The sequence below is a fragment of the Lynx canadensis genome, chromosome A1 (genome assembly GCF_007474595.2).
Source record: "Lynx canadensis isolate LIC74 chromosome A1, mLynCan4.pri.v2, whole genome shotgun sequence".
Classification (NCBI taxonomy): domain Eukaryota; kingdom Metazoa; phylum Chordata; class Mammalia; order Carnivora; family Felidae; genus Lynx; species Lynx canadensis.
In genome coordinates, this window is record NC_044303.2 from 117,858,306 (window position 1) to 117,882,228 (window position 23,923).

The 23,923-nt window shown below is 40.8% G+C and overlaps 1 protein-coding gene across 9 annotated transcripts; it reads left to right on the forward strand.

Moving 5' to 3' along the window:
• The first annotated feature begins 1,014 nt into the window (after positions 1-1,014).
• On the forward strand, positions 1,015-19,839 carry RNF14 (ring finger protein 14). 9 transcript variants are annotated; one of them, XM_030320386.1, is made up of 11 exons: positions 1,032-1,084; positions 1,797-1,891; positions 1,996-2,131; positions 3,450-3,625; positions 6,030-6,197; positions 7,271-7,422; positions 10,274-10,801; positions 12,117-12,345; positions 15,096-15,268; positions 16,150-16,280; positions 18,422-19,839. In XM_030320386.1, the coding sequence occupies exons 5-11, from the start codon at positions 6,044-6,046 to the stop codon at positions 18,477-18,479; spliced, it is 1,425 nt and encodes a 474-aa protein (XP_030176246.1). In that variant the 5' UTR covers positions 1,032-1,084; positions 1,797-1,891; positions 1,996-2,131; positions 3,450-3,625; positions 6,030-6,043; the 3' UTR covers positions 18,480-19,839. The 9 variants fall into 9 exon arrangements, with proteins under 9 accessions (XP_030176251.1, XP_030176248.1, XP_030176246.1 ...); XM_030320389.1 differs by lacking the exon at positions 1,032-1,084 and adding an exon at positions 3,044-3,230 and having other exon boundaries at positions 1,443-1,891; XM_030320388.2 differs by lacking the exon at positions 1,797-1,891 and having other exon boundaries at positions 1,023-1,084.
• Positions 19,840-23,923: the final 4,084 nt, after the last annotated feature.

The following is a 23,923-nucleotide window of genomic DNA, read 5'->3' on the forward strand; positions in this document are numbered from 1 at the left end:
TCCCCCATTCATGCTCTTTCTCTGTCTCAAAAATAAATAAACATTTAAAAAAATTTTAAAAATTGGGTTATTTGCTTTTTGTATTGAGTTACAGAAGTTCTTTATATATACAGAATATTAGATCAACGACTTGCAAATATTTACTCCTGTTCTGTAGATTGTCTTTTCACTTTGTTGATAGTGTACTTGAAGCACAAAAGGTTTTAGTTGTGTTGATTCCAATTTATCTATTTTTTCTTGTGTTTTTTTTGGTGTCACATCTAAGGAACTATTGCCTAATCCAAGTTTAGGAGATTTACTCCTACATTTTCTTTTAAGAGTTTTATAGTTTTAGTGTTACATTTAGGTCTTTGATCCATTTTGAGTTACTTATGCATATGGTATGAGGTAGAGGGCATGTGATTATAATTCCCACTCAGTTTCTATTAAGAAATCATGTGACCTTTGGTAAGTTCCTGAACCTCTCTACTTTCAATTTCCTCATTAATAAAGTAGGAATAACAAATAGTATCTAAAACCATAAGGTTATGGTGAAGAGAAGCATCCTGACTGCTCAATAAACATGGTAGTTATTAGTGTTGTAATAGGAACAGTGAGTGAATGATTTCATGGAGGAGGTGCCCCAAAGATGGGCAGCATTTCTGAGAAGTTTGGATGGGGGAACCTTGCTTACTCTACCTGGAGGAGCACGTCTGAGATTGTTACAGGAGTGTCTGTCTTGGATAGAGAACTGTCTCCCTTTCACCTCTAGGGATTGGCAAAATTTCGAATTCCAGGGCCTATCCCAGAACTACGGAAAGGAACCTCCTGGTCACAGAATCTGCATTTCTACCCACTTCTCCAGAGGCAAACTTAAATTTACCAGGCGAGGCGGGGAGAGTGGTGACGGCGATCGCCCAAGTACCGCCGCCTTTGGCCTTCAGGGGGCGGCCGAGGGACCGGGCGGTCACGGCGGCTGCGCAAGCCCTCCCCTCGCCGGGCCGCTAGCCGGATCCGCGCGGCTCAGCTGACAGCTCCAAACACGGAAGAGGCGGTGCCGAGCGCCGGTTGAGCCGGGCGTCTCCAGGCCGGGGCGGCGGTGGCGGTGAGCGGACCAGGGCTAGGGCGGAGGGCGGAACTTTTGGGCCCGGCGCGGCGGGGTGGCCGGAAGCGACGGTGTGGACCGAGCTCCGGGCGCGCGAGGCAGAGAAGAGCGGCCGGGCCGGGACTGCTCAGTGGGCCTGAGCCTCCCAGACCTGGGACAGGGCGTCCCCAGCCCGGTCCGGCTAAGATCCCAACCCTCTTCCCACCCGGGGCGCTCAGAGGAGGAAGGGGAAGGCCCAGGCCCTGTTGGTTCGGGACACCTGGGTCTCGCTCACACCTCACGTTCTTGCAGCGTCCTCTGTGTCCGAGCGCCGGGGCAGGTAGCGAGGCTGGGGCCTGCCCCCGGGTTGTAGGTGAGTCGTACCAACAACGACTCAGCACCCCGGGTGGTGAGCGGTGGGGACACCCTCGGCGGCGTGCTGATTCCGGAGCCAGGGCTGACCCCAGCTCGATACTTTGCACGGTGTGGCCTGGGAGAATGAGTAGGATTTTCGCAGGCCGAAGGGAAACCCGGCGGAGGAAGGCTTCCCTCGCTGGTGTAGCAGTTTCCGTTTGCCGAGACTAATAGTAAACTTAATACCTGTCGGATGGCGCGGGGGTTCGTCTCGTTCCTGGGTTACAGATGAAGAAACAGTGGTCTGAACCCCGATTTAGTTACATATTAGCTGTGTGACCTTGGGCCGGAAACGGACTTAAACTGTCATTTTTCTCAGCCGTGTAATGCAAATAGAGGACTTGCTGCGTGGGGCTGTGGGAATCTGCCAGGAGTTAATGCATTTAAAGTGCTTAGCACAATGCCTGACACACGGTAAGCACTCAGTGTTACTTTTCTCGGTGTTATTGTGACTCCTGCTTCTAGTGGGCTGTAGCAAAGCAGTCACTGAACCTTAGAATTCTGGTCCCCCTTTTCAGCACGCTGCATCTTACACCAGTTCAGTTACATATTTGTCTCCATTGTCAAACGCAAGGCACTGCTAGATGCTGAGAGCAACACACTGATGCAAAAGACTTGAAACTTGCCCTTAAGGAGCTAATGTGGCCTGAAAGTGTAAGTTCATAAACTATTGTAATGCAAAGTGGGATGTGATAATGTCATAGAAAAGTTACCGTAAAAAAAAAAAAAAAAGTTTGCTGGATTTTTAAAGAAAGACAGGACATCTAATTGAAATTTCTACATAGAATAGGGTCTTTGGAGATGAGTCTTGAAAGCTGAGTGGATAGAATGAAAATGAAATGTAGGTCTGTCATGTGAATTAAGGCACTGGGACCTGGTGGCAGCTTCAGAAGCTGGGGTTTGTGCGGTAGGTTTTGAGAAGCTGTGGATGGGAAACTCTGGTTGAAGTAGAGCTTCTTAATCCTAGCTGCACATTAGAATCACCTGGAGAGCTTGGGCAACTACTGATGCTTGATTTAATTCTTGATTTAATGGCCTGGGTATTGAGATTTTAAAAAGCAGCTCCCCAGGTGATTCCCATGTGCAGACAAGATGGAGAAGAGTAACCTAAAACCTGAATCATTATAAAATCATCTCTCACCCCATTTACAAATGTTTACACTGGAAGAAACAGAAACTTAATTGTTTAGCATTAAATAAGGTAATGTGCAAGGACCTAATACAATATATAATAGGCGCTCAATGAATGTAAATTGATTGTGACTTTCATTCTTAGTTTATTTAGGAGTCACACATCTGAGAATTTGGTTTCAAAATTACCGTTTCTTACAGGATTTTTACGTAAAACTTCAGAGTGTTCTTAGGATTCTCCATAACCCATTTATCGACCACCCTCCACTTCCATTTACTCCCAGTTGAGAAGTCTGGCTCTAAAATTTTCAAAGTAGAACTTGAAAGTGTGTGTATATGTGTACCTTTGCACGCTTTTGTTCTGTTTTTAAATATCTTGCTGTCACACTTAAATTGACCTGATGTTGAGTGTCCCTAGCAGGATTAATTTCATAGCAGGTAAGAGGAAGAACTGGAGGGGGATAGAAAATGAAAGAATAGAAGAAGCCAAAGAGGAAGGGAGAAACAAAAACAAAACAAATCCAAGAAGATGCTTAGATGTTTATTATGAGACATGGTGTGCTCAACTCTCATATGATGTTGGTATTCCACCTTGACTCCTCCCAGGGCTGAGGGCAGTCAGGTAAGGCTTCTCACACTGCTGGGGCCTTGCAAACACTCCTTTAACCACATGGCTCTGTTAGGCTGTCCTAAAGAAAGTAATAGGCAGCTGTAGATTAAGATTGACTATATGTTAGGATGTGTTTGACCTAACTGGTAATAATGGAACTTTGGAATTAAAATTTGGAGAGGGTCCTGACACCATCTTCTGGGGTTTTTTGTTTTTGTTTTTTTTCTGCAGATGGCAGGATTTCTATAGTGTATCTAGCATGAGTTCCAGATCTTGGCATTTTATCCAGCTTCGACACTCTTATCTCCACCTCCTGGAGAATAAATGGGATTTGCATGAATTCCACATTCTGAATTGAAAGACAGACTGCATTGCTAATAGCCTTTTCTTCTGATTGTTAATAACAGGTACTAACTCATCTCAACTAGAATATGTTAGTGTGTTCTCTTTGGGATGGGAATGTAGCTTAAGCAGAACCATGACGATCTGCTGGGGAAAAAAAAAATTTTTTTTAATTATTTATTTATTTATTTTTAATTTTTTTTAATGTTTATTTTATTTTTGAGACAGAGAGAGACAGAGTATGAACGGGGGAGGGTCAGAGAAAGAGGGAGACACAGAATCTGAAACAGGCTCCAGGCTCTGAGCTGTCAGCACAGAGCCCGATGCGGGGATCGAACTCACGGACCGTGAGATCATGACCTGAGCCGAAGTCGAACGCTTAACCCACTGAGCCACCCAGGTGTCCCAACAATTTTTTTTTAAATGGAATCATTTTAAATTAATTTGTTCAAATTTTGAAGTGTCACCTTTTATAATGTCCTAACTTTTCAATTGTGTATGCTTAAATTTAAAAATGTTAGTCAAGAGGGGGCATTTGCAAATCCAGTTATAGTCCAGTATTTTAATTGACAGAAAGGTAATTTTTTGTTTTAATAAAGTAATTTTCACAGATTCTCATTACATATTTTTCCACATTTAAATTACCTGAAATTGTGGTGCATCTTTCAGTTGCTGCGATTAAAAAGTATCGATTTTACATTTTTTAAAAAAAATTTTTTTTTCAACGTTTATTTATTTTTGGGACAGAGAGAGACAGAGCATGAACGGGGGAGGGGCAGAGAGAGAGGGAGACACAGAATCGGAAACAGGCTCCAGGCTCTGAGCCATCAGCCCAGAGCCCGACGTGGGGCTCGAACTCCCGGACCGCGAGATCGTGACCTGGCTGAAGTCGGACGCTCAACCGACTGCGCCACCCAGGCGCCCCTCGATTTTACATTTTAATTGTAGCATATTTTCATTCTTAGTTTCACCTGAAATAATGGTAGACCTTAAAATTATTTTTAATAAGTCTGGTGGTATTTTAAAAGTTTAATGTTAGGGGCACCTGAGCATCTGACTCTTGATAACAGCTCAGGTCATCATCTCCTGGTGAGTGAGATTGAGCTCCCTGTTGGGCTCTGCACCGACAGTGTGGAGCCTGCTTGGGATTCTCTCTCTCCCTCTGTCTCTCTGCCCCTCCCCCACTTGGGCACGTTTGTGCTCTCTCAAAATAAATGAACATTAAAAAATAGAAAAATTTGATGTTATTTTGCTGCTTCCTCAGTTATCTAATCCTCTTATATAGTATCTGTCCCTGTAACATTCTCTAGAACAGGGTGTTCTGAACTGGGAGCCATCCCCCACTGCACCCCTGGGGGGCACATTTGACTATGTTGGCATCTTGTAGGTTGAAGCCTTGAGGGGGGGAGGCCTGGGTCGCTCAGTTGGTTAACTGTCTGACTTCAGCTCAGGTCATGATCTCGTGGTTTGTGGGTTTGAGCCCTGTGTTGGGCTCTGCTGATAGCTCAGAGCCTGGAGTCTCTGCTTCAGATTCTGTGTCTCCCCCTCTCTCTGCCCCTCCCATGCTCATGCTCTCTGTCTCTCAATAATAAATAAACATTAAAGAAAAATTTAGTAGATTGAAGCCAGGGATGCTGGTACATATCCTGTAAGGCTTAGGATAGCCTCCTACTACAAAGAATTGTTTGTTCCAAAAGGTTAGTAGTACCGAGGTTGAAAAAAACCTGCCCTAGAGACTTTTAGGGATTTAGAAAATTCATTTAGGGATGCCTGAATGGCTTGGTTGGAGGAATTTATGGTTCTTGCTCTCGGAGTTGTGACTTCAAGCCCCACATTGGGTGTAGAGATTACTTAAATAAATAAAACTTAAAAAAAAATAATAATTCATTTGTTTTTAGTAAGTATATTACATATACTTTGACTTTTTTTTTTTTTTTTTTTTTTTAAGAGTGTGAGCAGAGGAGGGGCCGAGGGAGAGAGAGAATCTCAAAAGCAAGCTCCATGCTCAGTACACGGCTTGATCCCATGACCCTGGGATCATGACCTGAGCCTAAATCAAGAGTCAGACACTCAGCCAACTAAGCCCCCCAGGGGTCCCTACTTTGACTAATTTTGTGAGCAAGGCAATTTGCTAGGATTGGTGGACAAGTCAGAATAATTTGAAAATTTTTAAAAATTTTTTAGATCATGCCTTTTTTCCCTAAATTTCTGGTGTCTGTTACAGTCAGCACTTAGAAGCACCACAATCATCATTTTTGAAAAAGCTGTTACTATTGCAAAGGTACTGGAGTATTAGATATGTCTATCACTTTTAGTTGAGCAGAAGATTGATAATATTGGTTAATTCTTTGCAGTTTTTTGGGTGGAACTTTAACCTTTTTTGGGGGGTGAGGGTGGGGATTGCCCCTAGATTTTTCCAAACTCTCTGCCCTTTCTATTCTTAACTGATTTGGATTAACGTAACTTCAGCTCCAGAAAATTAAATGTCGTCAGAAGACCGAGAAGCTCAGGAGGATGAGTTGCTGGCCCTGGCGAGTATTTACGATGGAGATGAATTTAGGAAAGCAGAGTCTGTCCAAGGTGGAGAAACCAGGATCTATTTGGACTTGCCGCAGAATTTCAAGATATTCGTGAGCGGTTAGTTAATAATACTCTCTTAAGCAGATTTTTCTAAATAAAAGTTATTCTCGATTTCTTAGTGTACCCTAAATTATTTACCATCTTGTGTTTATAGGCATTGGTGATAGATGGTAGTATTACAGATTTAATGCATGTTCCTGTTTTAATTGAAAATTGGACTGAGGGCGCATAGTTTTCAATTTGATTTGCCTTTTGACCACTGAATTGGGATATTATCCTGCATATTTCATGCATCCTAATCTTCTAACTAGCAGTTTATCAGCTATGAGTCATTAGTTGTTAAACAGGAATAATAAAAGAGAAAATGACATCATGTACATGAAAACGCTTGGAAAGTTTTAAAGTACCGTGGTGGTTGTCAATACTATTTGGTTTCCAGAATCATTTCAACTACCATAAGCCTGTGACGTGCTGTTACTCTGTGACCTTTTGCTTCAGAAAAAAAACACACAAAAATAAAAAATTGCTGCTTTTGATACAGACGTTCACGGAAGACTTTGATGCACACTTTCTCAAAATGTTTCTACTATAAAGGCATTGAGTAAAGAAAGTAAGTGTAATAATCTAAAATGAAACTTTGTGAGAGTGTTGTGTGCTGTATCTTGCCCTCGAGCCTGAGATCGTTGTGTTGGCACAAATTCTTCCAACTATGATTCATGGGAAGTTGGCATATGCTGGTCTAAGTAGGTCATAGCTCTTGGATAGAAATAAAAATCCTTTTCTCTAGATAGTGTCTTTAATCATCTACTGTAAAACAACAACAAAAGAAAACATTGTGTATTACTTATTAGTGTTAGGAATTGTACTCACAAGTATGTACAAGAGTAAGTTATGTGTCTTCCTTAGAAATGTCATGGTGCTTAGTAGATTTTTCAGGGGTTTATAAGATTTTTTTTTCTTTTTTTTAAAGGTGGTGGCTATGAAGTTATAATTAGGAAATAGAAGGTGCTTTGGGGGAGGGTTTTTATCCCCTCAGCTAAAGCGTTAGTCTTTCTTGAGCACCTGCTCAATAGTAATGGACACTCAAGTGTTGACCGACTGATTCTTTCTAATTTTTGTTTTTGGTTCAGGCAATTCAAATGAGTGTCTCCAGAATAGTGGCTTTGAATACACCATTTGCTTTCTGCCTCCACTTGTGCTGAACTTTGAACTGCCACCAGATTATCCATCCTCCTCCCCACCTTCATTCACACTTAGTGGCAAATGGCTGTCACCAACTCAGGTTAGACCCGAAACTTAATTTCTCCTATCCATTTTTAGAAAGTTAAAAAATCATCTTTAATTGAAGACTACTACCTTGATGATCTTGAATTCAGTGCATGAAGAACAAATGGCTTTGATTTTGTAATTTTTTCCCCTTGCCTTCATGAAACCTAATGTTAATGAATTGAAAGTGGTGTTTTAGAAAGGAACGGCAGTAATTAGGATGACTGATCATTGTGAATTGCAGTATGAGTAATTTTTAATCAAGTATATATATTTTTTCTTCTCTTGCTATTTTTCCCATCTAATCTGTATTGTAATAGAGACTATAAGGTCCTTCTCGTTTTCCTTAGATGTTGGTATGCCTTTTTTTTCTTAGTTTCTTATCCATTCCTTAAATCAAAGATTTAACTGTAATTAGGAGGGCTAAAGTTGTGCTGATGTAGTTATAATAAACAAATTAGCTACGTAAACAGAGTAAGTGCTTTTATTTTTAGAGATCTGTATGTTAATAACAAATAATTGTTGACTGGTCTCACATGGATGTAAATACACACAACTAGAAATGTGTATGTATCTCCTATGTCACGAAGAGGTCTCCTATCTCTTGCTGTACCTTCTATCTCATGAAGGTTTGAGACCTTATATTACGAACCTTGTATTATGAAGCCTTCATTTCCTCCGGCTTATATATCCTTTTCAAGTAATAACCTCGACTCTTGATTGAGACATAAGTATGACTTGAAGCTAATATAAAGCCCTCTGAGATAGATAATGGATCAATAGCAGCTAATTTTCTACAAGTCGTGATGAAGATTGATAGGCTGATGTATATTAAGACAAAAGCTGTCAGAGTTCCTTGACCTCAAGGAACAGCTTGTCAGGTTTTCCTGTTTGATCATGGAGTTTTTATTCCACCCCACTGACTAGTCTAATCTTTGAGTGCTTTTGTAAAATTGAGCTTATGGTTTAAAAACAAAATTAAATTTTACAAAAGGATAATACATGTAGAATAGAAAGGAGTATTATTACCTTACATTCTGATATCTGGGCCAGAGGCAATACATGCAAGGCAGTGGATTATTTGCCCAAGAATGTCAAGGCTGTTTGACATTTAGATCACTGAAAGCTGACTGAATTATTTAGATATTTATAATCACATTTCTCCAGAGAGCTTTTGATACTTTGTATCCATGCCTGTGTGCACACACTTACACACAAGCACAAAACAAGGACAGATAAACTGAGTGCATGGCTGCAGTTTCAGATTCCAGCCAAGTAGCATCTCCTTACTGCTGGCTTTTGGGAGTGTGGGGAGAGGAGGGTTGTTTGTTATTTTATGTGTTACAGCTGAAATAACAGTAGGATTCCCTGTCAGATAAATTGTTATGTGTGTAATTGATCTTTTAATTGGCCTTGTATTCCTTCTTGGTTCAATTCTTGTTGGTTGCTGGGCCCTGCTTCCTTGACATTGTGAATGTCACCTGTTGATAGTGAAGTTGACACATGGTCCTGTCTGTCACTGGATTGGGGTTGGTAGAAGGGAAGTGGGTTTAACCTCATAGTATTTTCCATTATGCCTCCCCCGATATATATACATACACATACACAGTCTCTCTCTTATTCTTTACTCCTTACATTTATGTGTACCCCAGCTGCCCCTTTTGAGAAGGGGTGGAGAAAAAAAGAGGATTGAGAATGGTTCTTCATTGGACTTGGTGGCCCAAATAGCACTCAGAGTTTCCCTTTTCGTATTTAGTACATTTTACACATTTCAGCAGGTTTCTCAAAAGTATGATTGATCTTATAAGCATATTCATGTACATGTGAAAAAGCATTTTGAACGGTATTTAACATCCTAAGTTTTTAAGTTCAGGAAGTGTTTAAGTTCGTGCTTATATAGGGTTTAGTGAATGGCACTGTGCAGAGCAAGGAACAGAAAATGTGGTCCTTTTTCACTTGTTATTTAAATTTACAAAATTTGTCTGCATCTGGAAGGCTAATTTTTTGTGTTTAGCTAAAAAGAAAAGCTGCTTATAATTCCTGAGCTCTACTTACCAATATTTTACATTTCTAATGGAAAATCCTCTTACATTTGCCTTTCAAATTGAACACACCACCTTTAAAGAGGAAAAGTCGAAGTAGTTTAAATTTGGTTGCTCAGCTTAGAGAGTGTGAGCTTTCCCTATGGCAGCCGAATCATGTCGAGGGCTTATAATCGTGTCCAGGTTCCATAGCATTCTGTGTCCCTTCATTAACCAGGATCTGGTGTAAGCTCAGATTGCTTAGTTAAAACCAGCTTATAAATCTGAATAACAAGGATTCTGAGGTTGGATTCTGTTAGTGACTCTTTCTCTTGAGTTGGCTGTTTGATAGGACTGAAAGCTAGAATTAAAAACTTGGACGATATTTTTAAACTGCCCTCTTTCTATTATGCAGGGTACCTACAGGGCTAGGACTCCAAAGGAATAGGAATAGTTCATTTTAAAATTAGCTCTCTTTCTCCTACATGAGATACGTAGCAACACTAAAACAAAGAACAAATAAAGAATCGAAAACTCCTCCACCTCAGTGGCCCCTATGTAAGCCTGTGCCCTTCACAGCCTTGCCATGTCTCTTGTTTTCATGGTACTTCTTTTAGTTTTTGACTTTGTTTTCTGCTGTGACTCACATTGTTGGATAGTTTAAGAATATAAGAATATTCTTTCTTTCCAGCACAGTTTATCACAGCAGTAAAACAAACAAACAAAAAACATGTTTGGAATTGTAAGGGCCTAACTTAGAGGTTAAAAAGATTTCAAGAGAAATGAGGAGTTGACAGTATCCTCCTCTTTCCAAACTCACCAGCACCCTCGTGTGTTTCCTCCTAGCTGTCTGCTCTTTGCAAGCACTTAGACAACCTGTGGGAAGAACACCGTGGCAGCGTGGTCCTGTTTGCTTGGATGCAGTTTCTTAAGGAAGAGACCTTAGCGTACCTGAATATTGTCTCTCCTTTTGAGCTCAAGATGGGTTCTCAGAAAAAGGTGCAGAGAAGGATGGCTCAAGCCTCCCCCAGCACAGACCTAGCTTTTGGAGGAGCTGCTGGATCCGATGTTGACCAAGAGGAAGTTGTGGATGAGCGAGCGGTGCAGGATGTGGAATCGCTGTCGAGTCTGATCCAGGAAATCTTGGACTTCGATCAAGCTCAGCAGATTAAATGCTTTAACAGTAAATTGTTCCTGTGCAATATCTGTTTCTGTGAGAAGCTGGGTAGCGAATGCATGTACTTCCTGGAGTGCAGGCACGTGTACTGCAAAGCCTGTCTAAAGGACTACTTTGAAATACAGATCAGAGATGGCCAAGTTCAGTGCCTCAACTGCCCAGAACCCAAGTGCCCTTCGGTGGCCACTCCTGGTCAGGTAATCCTCTACTCTCTTCAAAGCTGCCTCCCATTTCTCTTTCCCAAAGGGAGATGTTTTCTCAGGATTTTCCTTGCTAGGGCTCATCAGGCCAGGCTGAGGCCTTGGAGCCATTCCACAAATAGTTTCACTGTATCCATCAAGAATGCTGGGGTCTTATTGTTGAAGCCAATGTAAATGCTTCCTTTGCTGGACTTAGAATGGGAAGTTCTTGGCAGAGATGAGTGTTAGAAAAGTAATTATAAAGTGTTCTGGTGATTTACTTTGTTTATCTGCTCGGATCCCATCAACCCTGGAGAATCACTAGCCTGCCTTTTTGTGAGGTTTGGATCTGAAGAGCATATCCTTGGAATGGGTAACAATCAGGGACAGGGTACTTGGCTTGACTCTTTTTTTTAAATCAACTTTGTTAAGCCATCACTATACCCATTTTTTTTTTTTTAATTTTTTTTTTCAACGTTTATTTTTATTTTTGGGACAGAGAGAGACAGAGCATGAACGGGGAGGGGCAGAGAGAGAGGGAGACACAGAATCAGAAACAGGCTCCAGGCTCTGAGCCATCAGCCCAGAGCCCGACGCGGGGCTCGAACTCCCGGACCGTGAGATCGTGACCTGGCTGAAGTCGGACGCTTAACCGACTGCGCCACCCAGGCGCCCCCATTTTTTGTTTTTTAATGTTTATTCACTTTTGAGAGAGACAGAGACAGAGCTTGAGCAGGGGAGGGGCAGAGAGAGAGGGAGACACAGAATCCGAAGCAGGCTCCAGGTTCTGAGCTGTCAGCACAGAGCCCAGCATGGGGCTCGAACTCACAGACCACCGTGAGATGATGACCTGAGCCAAAGTGAGACGCCCAACTGACTGAGCCACCCAGGCGCCCCCACTATACCCATTTAAAGTGTACGTTGGCTCAGCTTTCACACATGTGTAGACCCATATAACTACCACCTCAGTCAGGGTCTAGACTTGTCACATTTGGTTTGATTTTGAAGTGAGATCGGGGCGCCTGGGTGGCGCAGTCGGTTAAGCGTCCGACTTCAGCCAGGTCACGATCTCGCGGTCCGTGAGTTCGAGCCCCGCGTCAGGCTCTGGGCTGATGGCTCGGAGCCTGGAGCCTGTTTCCGATTCTGTGTCTCCCTCTCTCTCTGCCCCTCCCCGTTCATGCTCTGTCTCTCTCTGTCCCAAAAATAAATAAAAACGTTGAAGTGAGATAGAGTGCTTTGATTCATGTGAACTTAGCACCGGCATTTTAAGGATCTCCCCAGAATCAGACCGTTTGGGCATCATTAAACTTGCGTGTTTTATTTTTTCCTCCAGGTCAAAGAGCTAGTGGAAACAGAGTTATTTGCCCGCTATGACCGCCTTCTCCTCCAGTCCACCTTGGACTTGATGGCAGATGTGGTGTATTGTCCCCGCCCCTGCTGCCAGTTGCCTGTGATGCAGGAGCCCGGTTGCACCATGGGCATCTGCTCTAGTTGCAATTTTGCCTTCTGTACCTTGTGCAGATTGACTTACCACGGGGTCTCTCCATGTAAGGTAACTGCTGGTAAGTGTTAACTGTGTCAACTCAGTCCTCCTATCCTCTATGCCACCTGCCACCCGCCACCCCCCACCCTGTCCCCCCGCCAAAAAAAAATCCTTATCACTTCAATCCTTCCATTTGGAAGTGTTCCTTCAACAGATATTTTTGTTTCAGTTACTGTCCTAGGCTCTGGGGATATCGTAGTGACCAAATACCCTCATGGAACTTATATTTTAATGGGTAGGCAAACAGAACAATAATGATATTAGATGGTTATAAGTGCTATGGAGGAAAAAAAATAAAGCAGGAACAGAATATGAAGTGCCTTGAGGTTTTACACTTAGGGAAACCAGGGGAAGGCCTCTCTGGCAAAGCGGTTTGAATAAAGACTTGAAGAAGGAACTAAGGAAATGGCCATGCAGATACCAGGGGACCATTACAGAGAAGGAATGGCAAGGTCATTTCTATCTATGAACGTGGAGTAATGTAGCTCCTAGTTGGCAAGTGCAGACCATCTTAGCTGCCAGTCTTGTTTCCATGGCACATACATCTGATCAGTCATCAAGTTCTTTGTCACTGAGCCCAGGAAAGTCTCAGAATCTTCCTCAACACATAGTGCTTCAGAAAGCCACCAATTATTAAAGTGGACACAGGAGGTGGAACCTGTTTGCTAATTCTGATCTAAATAAGGATTGAGAAATCAGGCGTTGACCTCAGTTTGACAGGACTTTGATGGCTTAGTCTTTCTCAGACTAACAGGGATAATGATAATAGCTACTATTCATAGGGCTATTGTCAGGATAAACTATTGTAGTGCTCCTCGAAGTTGGTATTGTTGTTAAACTAGTCCGTGACAAGATAAATAAATTGAGAGGTCTAGGAAGTTACAGTGATTTCACAGAGTAATTTTATGTCCGATCTAATAAAAATTTAAGCTTAGGTTTTTTTGTCTTATTATTTGTCTAATAATTCATTTGATTGTATTTTGTGAAAATACTGGTCCTTGGCAGAGTGGTGGGGGAAATACTGGTTCTTCAACATAGTTTGGGAATGACGAGCTAATACGTGTAAAACGCAAAATGGTAACCTTTAATGCCATTATTACTGTGGTTCCTAATTGCTATTGTAAGCAGAGTGTCAGTATCTCCAAGAAAGTAACCCTAAGGGGAGAATGAGTGAATACTTCCAGTTTGCCTAGAGCAGAGTCTTATAGTAGATATGGGCAGATGGGATGGAGACTTCACCAGAGTATAATAGAAGCCTTTGCTTTAGACTTGTATAACCTTATCATTGAGGAGCTGAGGTGTGTTTCAGGTGTTTCATAACATTTGTGGAAGAAATCAAAGGGGCTTGGGGGCTTCAGCAAAATAAAGAATCTCTTTCTGTATCTATTCATGCTTGTATATCTATCTGTTGGATAGTACTATATAAAATACATAAAATACAATTATTTTGAGAACTTTAGTGCAATAATCTTTGCTCTTAAGATATCTGGGAACACAAAAGTGCTTTGAATTTTTAGAGGGATAAAAATGACAGGATAAAAAGATACAGGTCTGCAGCTTCTAAGTAGAGGTGATGGAGCCATGGGAATGCACGATACAGAGAAAGAAAGTTTCCCCAAAAGATTCACTACATAAAAAGACCTCTAATGAGTATGAGGAAAATAAACTAATAAAATAATTATAACGTTATTGAGAGAGGTTTTCAATGAAAATGTTGAAAAACTATGGTAATAGAATGTGAACGAAAGCCTTTGTCTGCAAGTAAAGCCTTTGGGACTGGCTGCCTGTTACATCTGAGTTAAGTGATAGAGCTGTGCAGCCAGAGAGAAGAATATCAAGGGGAAACGTTGACAGGAGGGACTTTGCAGTACCTGTGGGTGGCAAGTTTTATTTGTTGACTTTTGTTGTATACAGAATCGAAGAGTCTTAGCTCTTAAGCCAAAGATACTTTTGTTTATTTGGTAGGCCTTGTTATTATCAAAGGGTGAATGATGCTGACTTCATGGAAAATGAGTGTGTGTTTCAACCTTTGTGTCTTTTAGCTAAGTCACTCTTTAACAGTATGCCGCTGGTTGCACAAACATGTCAACGTTATTAACTCAAAGTCAACGAGAAAGATGGCCTCTTATTCTAATACCTTGAGCAAGTCCAACTTCTCTAGCTGGAGGATTCTTCTATGTTCTTTGTTATTTGTACATGTGTCATTTTTACCTAGTTATAACCTAAAATATGCCCTTTTCTGGATTCTGTAATGAGTATTTTAGTTGAGTTGTAGCCATCTCATTTATAAGGGTTTTTTTTAATTTTTTTTAACGTTTATTCATTTTTGAGACAGAGAGAGACAGAGCATGAACGGGGGAGGGTCAGAGAGAGAGAGACACAGAATCTGAAACAGGCTCCAGGCTCTGAGCTGTCAGCACAGAGCCCGACGCGGGGCTCGAACTCATGGACCGCGAGCTCATGATCTGAGCTGAAGTCGGCCGCTTAACCGACTGAGCCACCCAGGCACCCCTCATTTAGAAGTTTTTAATAACTAAAAATGATGCCATTAACTGGCCCTTTCACTTGTGGTTATTCCCTTGGACTTTAATTTGTTTGCCATTGTTACATGCATCTCCGTGCATATAACTTCATTTTGGATTATTTCCTTATGATTAAAGTCCCAGTAATAACATTATTGAATAATCAAAGGGTTATGACCATTTTTAAATGGTTTTTAGTCAGCTTTGCAAAGTTGTATAAAAGTTAATTTTCCATTTCACTTTCCAGAGAAATTAATAGACTTACGAAATGAGTACCTGCAAGCAGATGAGGCCAATAAAAGATTTTTGGAACAGAGGTATGGCAAGAGGGTGATTCAGAAGGCGCTGGAAGAGATGGAAAGTAAGGAATGGCTAGAAAAGAACTCAAAGAGCTGCCCGTGTTGTGGGACTCCCATAGAGGTAAAGGTTCGGGACAGACTTGGCAGACAGATTTGCAAGCTCGTTACGATTGCCTGAAGAAGCCTATTATTTATGACTAGGGAAACATATTTATCAAACCTTACTTGGAAGATGCAAATTCACTACTAAATATTGACCATAAGTGGATGTAGTCTTCCCTTGCAAAATGCTTTCACAAAGTGAAAATTATTCTCACATTGTTTTCACATCAAAATGGAATGGGTTATGAAGAAGCCACAGTAGAGCTACAATCAACTCTTACCTCATCTCCATGATATAAAAACTCACGCCTGACTTCTTAGAACTAATTATCCTGGAATTTAACACACCTGCGTACAAAGTATACACTTAGGAAACATTTTCCTATTAACCTGAGCCAAAATAGACATTTAAATGTATTGCTTCTTGACACAATCTTAATGTTTTAAAATCAGAATTTATCTTTGCATTTGGTTCTCCCATTCTGATCCATTATATCTGAACTGAACCTGGTGGTGATTTTCCAGTTACTCCACTAAGGAAACTGGCATTCTGTTGAACCACTTCAGACGTGCCTCAGCCCTATGTTAGAGTGGAGGACTTGATACCAAATGTTTACTTAGATTAAACTACATGTTCCACGTATAATATACACATTTGGTTTGTATCTCCTGTTGATCAGAAAAGTTTTGCTAAGTATCTAGTTGTAGGTACACCTGCTGAATATTTTCTATATTCTACTTGTAATGTGTAATAGTTACAGCATGTTCCCTGCATATTTAAACCCTGCACGGGGTAAAAGGAGAAGTCGAGGAGGACATTGTACTGAATCTTTTTGGCATGTGCTTTCCTCTTTTGCTTTAATAGCCCTGGTATTTTTCTCTTTCCATCTTTCCCACCAGAAACTAGATGGATGTAACAAGATGACATGTACTGGATGTATGCAATATTTCTGTTGGATTTGCATGGGTTCTCTCTCTAGAGCAAACCCTTATAAACATTTCACTGATCCTGCTTCCCCGTGTTTTAATCGGTACGTATACATAATCCTGTAGTCTCAGAAACAGATTTTGGACCATTTTTCTTAGAGAATTCTCTTATATATTTTCTCACATATATGGACTTCTATATTTTCTTGTGAGTTTATGTTCAAAATACGCCACTGGGAAATTTTATTTTTTATCTTCCTCAGTGACAAATTTCAAACATAAATAAAAGTTGAAAGACTATGGTTAATGGGATATCTTCTACCAAAATGAACAATTGATAGTATTTTGCCGTATTTATTTTCTAATACTTGACTCTAAGTTGGAGATAGGATACTTTATCTCTAAATACTTCCACATTATCACCTAAAATAAGAAAATTCTTCTACATAACATAGTACTTAAAGAAATTTAGTGATGGTGGCATATTATCTCCTAATAAACATATTTAAAACTTCCCAATGATTCCTAAAAATATCTTTTAAAGCTGTTTTATTGAGCCACAATATAATCAAATTCAAACATTTTATTTGGCTTTGTCTTTCTAGTCTCTTAATAGAGAAGAGTTTTTCCCACTTTTTTATTTTTTAAGTTTATTTATTTATTTTTGAGAGAGCACACAAGCAGGAGAGGGATAGAGAGGGAGGGAGACAATCTGAAGCAGGCTCTAGGTTCTGAGCTGTCAGCACAGAGCCCAACTTGGGGCTGGAACCCACAAACTGCGAGATCATGACCTGAGCCAAAGTCGGAGGCTTAACCAACTGAGCTACCCAGGGGCCCCTTCCACTTAAAAAAAAAAAAAAAAAAAAAAGTTTTATTTATTTAGAGAGTGTGCACGTGAGCAGGGGAGGGGCAGAAAGAGAAGGAAAGGGAATCCCAAGCAGGGTCCTCACTGTCAGTGCAGAGTCTGACATGGCGCTCAGAATCACCAACCTCAAGATCATGACCTGAGCCAAAATTAAGAGTTGGACACTTAACCGATTAAGCCATCCAGGTGGCCCTGCTCACCCTTTTTTGTTGGATGCATTGAGGAAAACATTGACATTTTAGAGAGTCCAGGCCACTTGTCCTATAGAACATCTTACTTTCTAGAGTTTTCTTTCTCCATGTTGTCTTTTAGTTACTCTGTCCTCTCTCTTTCCTGTAAATTGGAAGTTAGGTCTAGACTGAGTTTGAATATATTTAGAGTTAACATTTTTGACAAGAATACTTGTGTACTTCATTTTATATCGCATTAGGTCCGTAATGTCAGTCTCTCCCATTGTTAGTATGCTGCTCAGTTCTATTGCTTGCTCCATCGTAATTGTAAGTTTTCTTGGCATGCCTGTGTGGCTCAGGGGTTAGGCGTCTGACTTCAGCTCAGGTCATGGTCTCACAGTTCCTGAGGTTCCTGAGTTTGAGCCCCACATTGGGCTCTGCACTGGTGGTGTGGAGCCTGCTTGGGAATCTTGCCTCTCTCTGCCCCTGCTATGCTCTCTCAAATATATTTTTAAAAAATGTAAGGTTTTGGTTTTTTGTGTGTGTGTGATTAGTAAGTAATATCTGGGGTGATTTCTTGGCACAATGAAAATATCCTGTTTTTCAACAGCTCTCATTTCACTGTCAGTTTATGATCTTTCTTAAGAGGCATATGTATAGTACCTAAAATCATTGGTGTTACCTAACTGTAAGAAAAGTTGAAGAAACAGGTTCTCTGCGTGAACCATTGTAAATCTAGTGTTGAAAATTACATGAATTTTAGGTAACATTGGAAAGAAAAACGAGTTGGCAACTGTAAAGCATTCTACCAGGGGAGAATGCAAGGGTGATGAGGCCGAGTAGAGTGACTCACGTGTGATAGAGTTACAGTGGTTTAGAAGAGTTCACCTTCTTCTGGATTGCCTGACTTCCCTAATCCTGATTTATTCCATTTACTGTACACATTGAGTATCAGGTTTTTGATACCCATTTCCCATTATTGTTAATCCTTGGCCTTAAAGAGTTTGTCTGGATCCGAAAAGGGCTATTCTTGTAAACTTTAAGACAGCTTGTTCAGAGGGACCCATATTTCAGCCCTCCTCAGTGTAGTGATTGAGAGAAAGGAAAAGCTGTTCAAAGATGTTATCAGAAGAGTGCAGAAGGTAATTTTGAGAGAAGGAAAGAGATTATATTTTTTCCAAGTGCATAAAAATGTATTTTATACTTCCAGGTTGTTCCATGCTGTGGATGTTAATGGAGATATTTGGGAAGATGAGATTGAAGACTAGTTAACTCCTGCTCAAGATAAGGAAATGGAATGGTTTACCCAAATCTTGTGTCAAGTACACAAAATAGTTTTGCAGGCTATTTAGGGTACCATTTATGCACTCATCCTTTGTAGAAGATGTGGAAGAACAAGGTTTATATTTCCATGTGATACTACTGATAAAGGCACATGCACACATTTTTCAATGTAACATAGAGAAAATTATAAGCCAAAGGTTCAATGAAAACTAGAGAATATTAAATACTACAGTGTGCCCGAAGCTCTGAATAGTTAAAAAGTAAATATTTATTTTCTTCCCCAAGCTTTAGGTGAAGAGAGGAGTCAAGAGTTAAAGTTATAGACCTTTTTATCTGAAAGCATCCCTCTAAGACATTATGGGGGAGTCCCCTCAGTACTGCTCCTTATGACTGGGGTAGGTAGAAAGAAGCCTTATTAAAATTGTACCAAGAGCCTGATCTCATTTACTCCATGTCATGTTCCTTTCACCCTAAGTTTCTGCCAAGTGACTTTTCTTTGAGGAAGCCCTTTTAGTCAGTAACTGATTGGATGACCCAGTGTCATTTTGATCTGCTTTTCAGAATAGAAATTTATAGATAATTAAAAAAATCTTTTTAATGCCAAAAACACTGTGGGCCAGCTGGTATTTATTAGTGGGGTATAGTTCACTGGTTTTGAGCCCAGTCTAGAATTTAATGATACTGGCTCAGAAGAATTTCAATCCTATTCAGCTCTTCTGGGCGGTAGAGCCTAGATTCAAAATGACTTGTCTTTGCTACCTTTTGTTCTACGCTCTCTCCCTTCACTCATGCCCTACCTTCCATTAGTAAGGACAATTTTAATATTAACTCCAGCAGCTCATATTTTTATTTATGCTGGAATAGGAGAAAGCCTAATATATTCCCAAGCTGTACAAGCTGCATTTTTAAAAATTACCTCTATTTTGAACTCCCCACCATTGTAGTTCGAGTCCCAATTTTCTGAATTCTTTTTAAAGGTCTTCTCTAATGAGCTATGGAAATTTGGCTTCCTACCCTTTTTTGCAACAGCACTATTTTGGGGGATAATTTTGGCTTGATTCCTAGATCCCTGTTTCTGGATTTTGATGGCTTTTTGAAAAATTGTCTTTCCTTGTGGTTTGGTGAATGGCTTGGTAGCAAAATGATTTTTTGAAAAAGAGGACAGAGGGATACAGCTGCAGCTGTAAACATGTTCTTTTTTCCCAACTTGTCATTGAAAATTGGGGAATCACTTTTAACCATTTTATGTGTGTGTATCCAGAGTCAGCAAGGACTGTTTCTGGATTGTCAATGAGGCTGCTTAATCTTAAAAATAAAAATAATTTAAAAATTGTCTTATAATTAGAGCAGAGTTGCTGCTGTTTTGTCTCCAAGGCAACTGATCACATTTTTAAAAAACTTTATGGCATGTAACACATATTCTTAAAGTGAACAGAAAAAAAGTCATGGAATAGCACCTGTTCTTTTATCCAGACTCGTGACTGAACTTAGGTTTTTAGGGCCCATATTTTGTTTCAACCATATGGTTCATGAGCTTTCGTTTTGCACATTTTATATAAGAGCTAAAGTTAATTTCATATATATATATATATATATATATTTTATATATATAAATATATATATATATTTTAAGCTTACTTGTGTATTTCTGAGAGGGGCAGAGAGAGAGAGGGGGAGAGAGAGAATCCCAAGCAGGCTCTGCACCATCAGCTTGGAGCCTGATATGGGGCTCGAACCCATGAGACTGCGAGATCATGACCTGAGCCGAAATCAAGAGTTAGACACTTAACCGACTGAGCCATCCAGGTGCCCCAGAACTAAAGTTAATTTCTTAAAGAATAAGTTGAATATAACAAATGGAAATTAAAACACTTACACAGCATATACCTAAGAAGAGTGGCTCTGTGATGGAATGGGAATTCAGTTGAGATTTTTTCACTAGTAGCCACTCAGAAGTTCTTTAGTTCATGGACTAGTTGGTATTTGCTAGAGACTATTTTATTTTAGGGTTTTGCACATTATGTTGTTGATAAAGTGGAAGTAGGAAAGAAAGCTTTATAATGCACTCCTGTAAAAGAAATGGGAGGTTTCTCTTTACGATTTTAAAAAACACAGGTGGTTAGTCTTAGACTTGTTTGTTCATCTGAATGTTCCATCCTTTCTTCCTTAGGTACAAAATTTTCACCATCCAATTATAACAAAGACAATAGGGCTTATAAAGTCTTATTTTTGAAGCATGTGTTACGAGGTTATTTTAAGTTCTCCTGGGGCGCCTAGGTAGCTCAGTCGGTTAAGGGACCGACTTGAGCTCAGGTCATGATCTCGCGGTTCACGAGTTCGAGCCCCGTATCAGGCTCTGTGCTGATGGCCCAGAGCCTGGAGCCTGCTTCAATTCTGGGTCTCCCTCTCTCTCTGCCCCTCCCCTGCTCACACTCTGTCTCCCTCTCAAAAATAAATAAAAACATTAAGGAAAGTTAAAAAAAAAAAAAAGATGGTACAGTTCTGGGTGGAGTACTTTTTTAATATACGTGCTGCCAAAGCGAGCACAATAGAGTACTTTTTAAAATTTTATTTATTTGGAGAGGGAGAGTGCATGCGTGGGTGGGGGGAAGGGGTAGAGAAAGAGGGAGAATCCCAAGCAGGCTCCGTGCTGTCAGTGCAGAGTCTGATGCAGGGCTCGACCCCGTGACCTGAGCCAAAATCAAGAGTTGGACACTTAACCTACTGAGCCACCGAGGCGCCCCTTGGGTAGAGTACTTTTGTCTCTGAGTAAAATGAAAGATTGGGGTAACCACACATGCCCTGTGAAATACATGACTTTGTGGAAGGTTGGTATATCAAGAAACTATATGATAGAATAAGGAGTGTTGTACCTAGTTTAATTTCATGAAGGCCTTTTGTTACAAGTGGGCCGAGATTTGTCATAAATTGACATGAACCTCATGTATCCTTTTGGTGGGCACGAGAGAGCAAAGGGTCCCTGTACAGACTGCCAGGTCAGCATGTTTAAAAGTGTAGTTTGAAGAGGTTGCATCTCTTGATTTAAATAAAAGGTTTGAGTGTAGAACAGATAAATGAAAATAAGCTACAGAATAACTTGCAAAGTCAAAATACAAGTTTTGTGACTTTTTAAGGTTGTGATTGAACAGACTTAAGGGCCCACTTTGTCAGTTGAATTGCATCTTGTCCCATTCTCTTTTGAAGTAAACATTTTTAGAAGTTTCAGATTTACAGAAAAATTGCAGAGATAGTACAGAGTTCTGTTATATTCCACACAGGCTTCCCCCTATTACTAGCATCTTAACATTAGTATGATACAGTTGTCACAATAATGAACAAATATTGATTATTAGTAACAAGAGTCCATACTTGTTTCAGATTTCTTTAGTTTTTTTCCTAATCACCTTGAGCTGTTTGCAGATCCCATCTAGAATACCGCCTATTACATTTAGTCATCACGCTTTCTTAGGCTCCTCTTGGCTGGCACAGTCAAGATCCCATCCATTTTTTTTGTTAATATTACTTAAACAGCCATTAGATCTTGATGTACCTGGGTTGGTCACGAGCTGAAACCTTTTATTTTTTCTTTTTTTCTTTCTTTTTTTCTTTCTTTCTTTTTTTTTTTTTTTTGCATGTACACATGAGCAGAGGATGGGGGGCAGAGGGAGAGGAAGAGAGAATCCTAAGCAGGCTCCGTGCCCAGCAAGGAGCCCAGCGCGGGGCTTGATCCCACAACTGTGAGATCATGACATGAGCCTAAGTCAAGAGTTGGACACTCAACTGACTGAGCCACCCTGGTACTCCTGAAAACCTTTTCTTGAAGACTGATGACCTAATCCTAGCAGGCTCAGCAAATCATTGAACATTTTGTTTGAGGTCTTTTTGTAGCTTTAAATCCGTTATTTCTCAGGACATTTCACTGGCTTTGTATGGAATTTTAGGCAATGTACCTGTTATGGTCATTTTCCAAATCAGCTTATTGAGGAAATCGTGAAACTGGGTAAGTTTTTTGTTTTTTGGGTTTTTTTTTAAGATTTTATTTTTAAGTAATTTCTATACCTGACATGGGGCTCAGACTCAAACTCCTAAGATTGAGTCGCATGCTCTACTGACTGAGCCAGCCAGGTACCCCTAAACTGGGTAAGGTGATGAGACTTGTGGGTCGTCCGGACCCACAGGCCTGAGAGGGCAAGCTTGCAGTCTCAGCTAAATACCGCAGCCAGCAAGTAAGGAGATGGATAACGGAGAAGAGACTTGGCAGCCACTCTCCCAGTCCTCTAGTATTGTCAGCAAGGTCATTTTGTTTCTTAAATTTATTGAAGTAATCTCTACACTCAACGTGGGGCTCGAAATCACAACCCCGAGATCAAGAGCCGCATACTCTTCTGACTGAGCCCACCACGTGCCCCAGCGGGGTTATATTTTTGGAGTAGATGGTTCTAATTTACTTTAGAAATCCCTTAATATACTTAAGATTCATTTTTTTAAAAAAAATTTTTTTTTCAACGTTTATTTATTTGTGGGACAGAGAGAGACAGAGCATGAACGGGGGAGGGGCAGAGAGAGAGGGAGACACAGAATCGGAAACAGGCTCCAGGCTCTGAGCCATCAGCCCAGAGCCCGACGCGGGGCTCGAACCCACGGACCGCCAGATCGTGACCTGGCTGAAGTCGGACGCTCAACCGACTGCGCCACCCAGGCGCCCCTTAAGATTCATTTTTTGTTGTTGTTAGGAGAAAAGTAGAGTTGATTAGATAGAATAATCATAAATCCATGTGGCTGGCCTGCTTTGGAAGGAAATTTTGGAGAGCCCACCAAGTATTACTTTGTCGTAAGCATCGCCAGCAGGTGGCAGCAGTTTCCATGTTCTAAAAATGCAGTACATGATTAAGAGAGGAGCAGTATTTTATTTTGCTACAGGAACAGGCTTATTTCTGGGATTTTCATTTTCCTCATTGTGTTTGATTGTAGTCCGCTATCCACACAGGGAGGTAGAATGGCAACTTAACGACATCATCAAGGCAGGAGCAGCAGTATTATCCAAACTGTGAGGCCACTTAAAACTATACTTGAACCATAGTTGGCATCCAGTTGTTACATAGAAAGTGTCACTTGTGCATCCCTTGGTAAACAGACTGTTATATTTGAAGCTCCTAAGTGTGACGGATAAGTCGTAACACCGGCACCATCTGATACTGGAAAGAAGAGCCAAATAGTCTGCTCCCTGAACTTTGGCTCAATGAAAAAATCAGCCAGCAAACCAGGCTGGGCCTTTGTGGTCAGAGAGCTGGCTTTGAGGATGTTCTTAACAAAGGTTAATGCTAATTATCCACTTGCAGCATTCACAGTCCAGTCCTTGCGCAATGATTCAGGTCGCCTAAAGATTTGCCACTCCCAAGGATTCGCATACTTCTCTGAGCCACAGGAC

What these genes read in the sequence shown, in the direction of transcription:
- RNF14 (XM_030320391.1), top strand. Translation starts at nt 6,044, where the DNA reads ATGTCGTCAGAAGACCGAGAAGCTCAGGAGGATGAGTTGCTGGCCCTG. An exon ending in TCCATGTAAGGTAACTGCTG is followed by an intron (nt 12,346 to 15,095) that starts GTAAGTGTTAAC and finishes TTCACTTTCCAG; the next exon opens with AGAAATTAATAGACTTACGA. An exon ending in GCTTCCCCGTGTTTTAATCG is followed by an intron (nt 16,281 to 18,421) that starts GTACGTATACAT and finishes TTATACTTCCAG; the next exon opens with GTTGTTCCATGCTGTGGATG.